General features: G+C 42.7%; 1 protein-coding gene across 1 annotated transcript; it reads left to right on the forward strand.

Moving 5' to 3' along the window:
- Positions 1-469: 469 nt before the first annotated feature.
- LOC129201198 (ATPase family AAA domain-containing protein 2-like) lies at positions 470-6790 on the forward strand (the record flags this gene model as incomplete). Its single annotated transcript, XM_054812353.1, has 7 exons — positions 470-577; positions 799-914; positions 3299-3473; positions 4175-4263; positions 4611-4770; positions 5984-6074; positions 6504-6790. Coding segments are annotated over 7 exons (1026 nt in total), but the record flags the coding sequence as incomplete, so codon positions are not given.
- Positions 6791-6994: the final 204 nt, after the last annotated feature.

The following is a 6994-nucleotide window of genomic DNA, read 5'->3' on the forward strand; positions in this document are numbered from 1 at the left end:
GACCAGCAGTAGTGGCCAGCCTTTATAATGTTAATCCTCACTGAAATAAGTAGCCCCTTGGGCTGTAAGTCTTTGAATGTAGAAGCGAAAAAATCTTTGAAAGATGTCAGTGTGTTTTGAGAGTTCTTCCGTCACACAAATCAAGGTCAGGTCACGGTCTCCACATATGGAGTAAGTTGTTTTTGAAGCTCATTCCTCTATATGCTGTGTGGTCTGGCATGGATATTTAGAAGTGCTAAGAGTTATTAAAATAATTAACGCAGTTTAATGTCTCTGGAGTGACCATTTTTTTTTTTTACTCACGGACATAAATGTAAACCAACCTGAACAAATATTTCATTATTTAGGAAGTTTATCTCATTTATAAGGTCTTCTGCATTCACTTGCCATCGTTTATAAAAAGCAAAAAGCTAGCCGCATCCCAAGTTAGGAAGTGCCTTTCCTTTTCTCCTTAATTCAAATCAGGTGTCTTCCACTAAACTTTCGAAAAGATGAGCTAAAGGGGGGAATTCCCAAGGATCGACTGACAATTGGAGCAAGTCTGGCTGATGTTGATCCAATGCAAATAGATTGTTCAGTAAGTAATTTTAGTTCATTGTGTCCATGAGATGTTTCCAGTGTTTCTGAAAGCTTTCAATAACCTGCTGTCTACAGCTACCTTGGTTTACAGTTTCTCTCCAGCAATTTGAAAATTGCCCCGAACATTTCCTTTGTGCTGACATGTACTTTCTGATGAACCTCATCAAGGTTGCAGCTTTCTTTAACATATAAAACGTGTTCCGCTGACTTTATTTTTAGGTGCGATTTGATGGTGTGGGTGGTCTTTCTGACCACATTTCAGCTTTAAAAGAGATGGTCGTTTTTCCACTGCTTTACCCAGAAGTCTTTGAGAGATTCAAAATTCAACCTCCAAGGTAACAGATTGTGTTGGGTTTTGTGTGGCAAGGTTTTGGTAGCGGGAGGGGCTACAGGGGTGGCTTTTGTGAGAAGCTGCTAGAAGCTTCCCCTGTGTCTGATAGAGCCAATGCCAGCCGGCTCCAAGATGGATCCGCCCCTGGCCAGGGCCAAGCCAATCAGCGCCTCTGTGATAACATATTTAAGAAGGAAAACAAAAGAGTTAAGAAAGCTTTTGCAACCGGAGAGAGGAGTGAGAAGATGTAAGAAAACTCTGCAGACACCAAGGTCAGTGAGGAAGGAGGGGGAGGAGGTGCTCCAGCACCGGAGCAAAGATCCCTCTGCAGCCCGTGGTGAAAACCATGGTGAAGCAGGCTGTCCCCTGCAGCCCATGGAGGAGGGATGAGGGGATGTAGAGATTCCACCTGCAGCCCGTGGAGGACCCCACGCTGGAGCAGGTGGAGGCACCTGAAGGAGGCTGTGGCCTGTGGGAAGCCCACGCTGGAGCAAGTCCGGGCCGGACCGGTAGACCCGCGAAGAGGGGAGCCCACGCCAGGGCAGGTTTGCTGGCAGGATTTGTGACCTTGTGGGAGAGACCCCACGCTGGAGCAGTCTGCTCCTGAAGGTCTGCACCCTGTGGGAGAGACTACGCTGGAGCAGTTCGTGAAGGACTGTAGCCCGTGGGAGAGACTCCATGTTGGAGCAGGGGAATGTTGAGAGGAGTCCTCCCCCTGAGGACAAAGAAGCGGCAGAGACAATGTGTGCTGAACTGACCGCAACCCCATTCCCTGCCCCCTTGTGCCGCTGAGGGGGGAGGAGGTTGAAGCCAGGAGCGAAGTTGAGCCCGAGAAGATGGGAGGGGGGGGGGAGGTGTTTTAAGACTTGATTGTATTTTTCTCATTGCTCTACTCTGTTTTGCCTAGTAATAAATTAGATGAATCTCCTCTCTACATTCAGTCTGTTTTGCTCCTGACGGTAATTAGTGAGTGATCTCCCCCTGTCCTTATCTCGACCCAAGCCTTTTGTTAGACTTCTCCTCTCCCATCCCGCTGGGGGAGGGGTGAGTGAGCGGCCGCGTGGCACCCAGCTACCGGCTGGGCCTAAACCACGACACAGATATTGTTTAAAACTATGAATTCTAATTCACCCATTTTCAGGAGAATATTCAACTGAGGTATCAATATGTTTCCACGCTTCGGAATTTTCAGCAATGTTGATGGGGCTTTTTGGCAGTAGTAAAAAGCAATTTCTTAAAAATGGATAGAATCCAGAATATATGTAGGTTCAAGGATGTACCGTGTGGTGAGAGTATACTTTAAAAGTGTCTTGCCTTTAAAAGGTGGGGCTGAGTCATTTTGGTTTGAGTTCGATGGCCACGTCCGCTTGATTAGTTTATAAGCAAGAAGGAATCATCTACTGGTAGTCAACTGTAATTTGTTGCTTGGAAGTCCAGTTGTCTCTCCCACCAACTGTCTTTTTGTTCAAGTGATCAGGGATACATTTTAGAATTGACAGGACTTGCAACTAGAACCTTGCCGTGTTTGTTGTGCTTGGGCTAAAGGAAGGATCTGACCACTTTTTACACAGCTAAATTAGTTCTGCATTATGACATTATTAGAGATTTAATTGTTAGCTTTATATATTCTTGATCAGCGCAGTTCAATTATGGTATAGTGAAATATGACTTTAAATTCTTTGCTTTCGGTAACTTTAAAAGTATTACAAATAATGAAAAGACAATATTCCAGTGGGTTTGCTTCTTTCTTCATTGAAATTCTTTTTGAAACAGCAGTGTATTGGCTTTTCTAGTTGATGGCTGTATTTATCTGGAAATGCAGAATACTCTCCCAGGTTTAGACTTCCACCTCATTTATCATCAGCAACGGATGGCCTGGGAGACCAAATCCAGTAACTTAAAGCTTTTTAAGGGAGAATGAAATGCTTTACTAGCAAATCTTGCCTTTTGTGAAAACAAGCATTTACATGCAGCATATCATAAGTTAGCCAAGTCTCAGATTCTGCGCTCAAGTTTGTTCTGGTTTGGCTCCACTGTGCTGTAACCACCCCTGGTAGTTTGTCAGCAGTTTTGGAAGTGTCCTTCCGGGACACTAGGATCTTTTCTCGAGGTTTGTACGTCTCCATTATCCTCTTTATTTGTTGCGTTCACTGCCTTGTTGAATTGTGTAGGAACACAAAACTTCCATCTCTTTTCACTTTTCTCACACTTCAGCTGTTACCGCGATCTTATACACAAAGTGTTTTGGTTAGGAGAGAAGAGGGGTGTGGTTTAGGGATGAGGACTGTAATAGATACTTTTCCATCATACATGAATCTTTTCTTCTTTTTCTTTCTTTCTTTCTTTCTTTCTTTTTTTTTTTTTTTTTTTTTTTTTTAATAATTGCAGAGGCTGTCTATTCTATGGTCCACCAGGGACTGGAAAGACACTGGTTGCTCGTGCGCTTGCTAATGAATGCAGCCAAGGTGAGAGGAGAATAGCCTTTTTTATGCGAAAAGGTGCCAACTGCCTGAGTAAATGGGCGGGGGAATCTGAACGACAGCTTCGGTTATTATTTGATCAGGTAAGGTTGAAACGTGCTGTGTGTTCTGTCCGAGTGGTAACTGTAATCTTCTGTGGTCAGTATTTTTAAGAACAACTCACTCCTTTTTGGTTTTTGTCAGTTCTTTCCACTGAAATGGGTTTGTTAGTGTTTCCTTTTTCAGTGGTTTTTTTTACGGGCTTGAAATCTTGAGATGTATTAGGGAAGATTAATAAAACAAAACCTCGCAAAGCAAACCCCTGCTACCCACCTCAAAAAAAACCCCACCAAAACCCCCAAAATAACCATCAACAAAAAAACCCCACCAAACCCAAACCAAAACAGCCACAAAAAGGGTTTCAAGAGGCAAGAGATGGATGGTGGCTTTAGATCCGAGGGAAACAGATGCAGGCTGACGGCATAGTCATTTAAATTCCTAATGGAAGCTTGCTTTCAGAACCTGTAATTGAATTAAGTCTCGGCTCTGTTCTCGGCGGTTGCCAAATAGCTGTAAAAACTACTGCTCTGATTTGTTTCCTGTCACCCGGTCTCAGTGGCTTGACACAAGCTGCCGTTTTCTGTTACTCGTGCCCCTCACTCCATTAGCCCAATTAGTAGAGATCCCTGATGCCACTCTGAAAGATCTAGTTCCAGTGACTTCCCAACCAAAACATTTTTAATGCATTTTCTCTTTAAAATAGTCCCGGTTTACTTATGTCCATATTCCTCTGTTTTCATTCGAGGCCTACCAGATGCGACCTTCAATTATCTTCTTCGATGAGATAGATGGCCTTGCTCCTGTGCGGTCCAGTGAACAAGACCAAATTCATAGGTAGTACATTTTTGGTATCTACATAGAAGCTGCTTGATCTTTGTGAAAAGACCACCACACCCTGTTTAACTTTATGTGATACATTAATTTATCCTGAAAACTAGTAATTCAATGCTACTAAAATTCAGATGATTTTCAAACAATAACTGAAACCAATTCACTCAGCTTGATATCAGCACAAGGCCTGTGTTAGCTTACTGGTTTTGTTATGTCCTAAATTAAGTCTTTCGCTAATTGGCGTCTCATCAAGAAAAGCCTGTCCTTTTTGAGTGGTCATTGCAGAAGATTGCGTAGAATGTAACAAAATTTACTAAACCAGTGAATGAAGATTATATTTTTTCTGTTAGCTCTATTGTGTCAACTCTTCTGGCCCTTATGGATGGCTTAGACAGCAGAGGAGAGATTGTGGTCATTGGAGCCACCAACAGGCTGGATTCTATAGATCCTGCTTTACGAAGACCCGGCCGCTTTGATCGAGAGTTCCTCTTCAGCTTGCCAGATAAAGAGGTCAGAACTTAAACTCAACCTTAATGCTCATGTGACAAAGTCCCTCTTTATAACAAAACCACATAACAATGCAGGATTACAGAGCAGTTAAAGTCAAACCCAGTGTTGGACAACTTGGGCAAAAGAGAGACTGTGGAGGGCAGATCCGGTACTGAATATATACCATTAAGAGGATTTCCACAAGTAGTTAGTTCTGTAATTAGTTTTGGTTTCACTGTGACCAGCCAAGAAAATGGGATGCTGCTAGTCACTGAAACATGTAAGAAAGAATGAATGCCCCAATTAGCTGTAAATTACTGCTATCTCATCTTGAAAATGAAAGAAATGGTGTGCGCACAAGAATTCCTTTTTGCAAACAAAAACTTTTCTCAAGGCTGGTGCTGGAGCGATTGAATTTTTTTCCATTCCCAAATCTGTCCATGTTTGCTGACTGACTTAATCCACTTAGACACTTTCACCCTGAAGTGGTCTTGCTCTCAGTTCTTGGTTTACGAATGGATAGTGGATGTACCTGTGCTGGATGGTTCCCAGGCTGCGTATCCTGGGAGGGAAGTATTTTGGGAGCTGACATTCTTACTGGTAACTTCTTATTGGACAAAGATGCGAGGTACGCTGGACAGGTGTGGGGCTTGGGAAGCTTCTAGTTCAATGGCGATAGCTAAGCAATGAAAAAGTAGGTGTATAGCAACCAAAAAATATGGGGAGGAAGATAGTGTGGAACCCTGGTCTTGTGTGTTTTAATTTGGCTATGGTTGAAGGCTAGTAAAAGTGCACTAAACAGCATCTTTAACAGAAACATTTGTCTCCAGTTTTTATCTCCTTTCAGGAACAGGAGAGGAGGTGCCGTGAAACACATACACTATATGATTCCCTACTGTGGAAGAATTCTAGAAATCTGCCGTAATTAAACTGTGTACCAGGGAATACTTAAATAAAAGATCTTGCTAAGATCGGAGATGAAGATAGGCAACGTTTGACATTTTCTGGATCAGTGACAGTAGTTTGAGTCATAATTATTGTTCGTCTTTGTAGTAATTGTAGCAATTACTCTGCAAAAGCAGAGAGCGTGTTAATCGAACTGTAAAATACTTAAAAGTTTAGCAGATAAACCAAGTATTTGTATTAATGTGAGGGTGTGGGGGGTTTTGTGTTGGTTTGGGGATTTTGAAGAGAAAACTTTGGACAAACTAAAATGCGACCATTTTATTTCCAGGCTAGAAAAGAGATTTTCAAGATTCACACACGAGATTGGACCCCAAAGCCATCGGACATGTTTCTTGAAGAGCTAGCTGAAAAATGCGTTGGTAAGTTTGAAAATACAGTGAGTTACTGCATGGGACTGAGTCCGAAGGAATCTGAGCTTGTAGCAGGCAGTACTCGAGCTCTTGCACCTTGCTGCAGAGTGAGGCGGCTGGCACGCCGTGGGAGCAAAGAAAGTTAGATGCTTCTTTTCTTTTAATTTTCTTTCTGTCTCTCAGAACGTTGAATGGGTTTTGGGCATCTTCCCTGGGAGCAAAGTTTTGATTAGGGGGCTGCTTAAGAAGCGCAGGATATCAGGCTGCGAGCCACGTAACAAAACTTCTCTGCAGTGCAGTAACTCTTTACATTCTCTCTTAAACTGTTAATTTTTGGCCGCATACAAAGTCTTTCAGTGTTGCGCTTGGGGAACCTTGGCCTTGACTTCTGTGTTGCCTGAGACTGATGTAACCTTTGATTCTTGTTTTCTTTGTTAGGGTACTGTGGTGCTGATATTAAATCCTTATGTGCTGAAGCTGCCCTCTGTGCTTTGCGCCGCCGCTATCCTCAGCTATACAAAAGTAGCGAGAAACTGCAGTTAGATGTTGCTTCTATCAAAATAACAGCAAAGGATTTTGTCATGGCTATGCAGAAGACTGTTCCAGCTTCACAGAGGGCTGTGGCTTCACCTGGGCGAGCGCTATCATCTGTTTCAAAACCACTGCTTGAAAACACCTTAGCAAGAATTTTACAAGCCTTGCAGAGAGTATTTCCCCACGCAGAGTTTGCACTACAGAAGGACCAACAGCCAGGTATAACAATAACATTCACTACTTTAAAATTCTGTCAAAGCAAAAAATTCTCATTTGTGCAATCAACATACACAAACCTCTTGGCCATAATGACAGCAGAATTTCAGAATATGCATGTGCATGCTTTTATTTCAGGAACATCGTGGATAGGTTTTAGTCTGGATTCTAAACTGAAG

The sequence above is a fragment of the Grus americana genome, unplaced genomic scaffold (assembly GCF_028858705.1).
Source record: "Grus americana isolate bGruAme1 unplaced genomic scaffold, bGruAme1.mat scaffold_839, whole genome shotgun sequence".
Lineage (NCBI taxonomy): Eukaryota > Metazoa > Chordata > Aves > Gruiformes > Gruidae > Grus > Grus americana.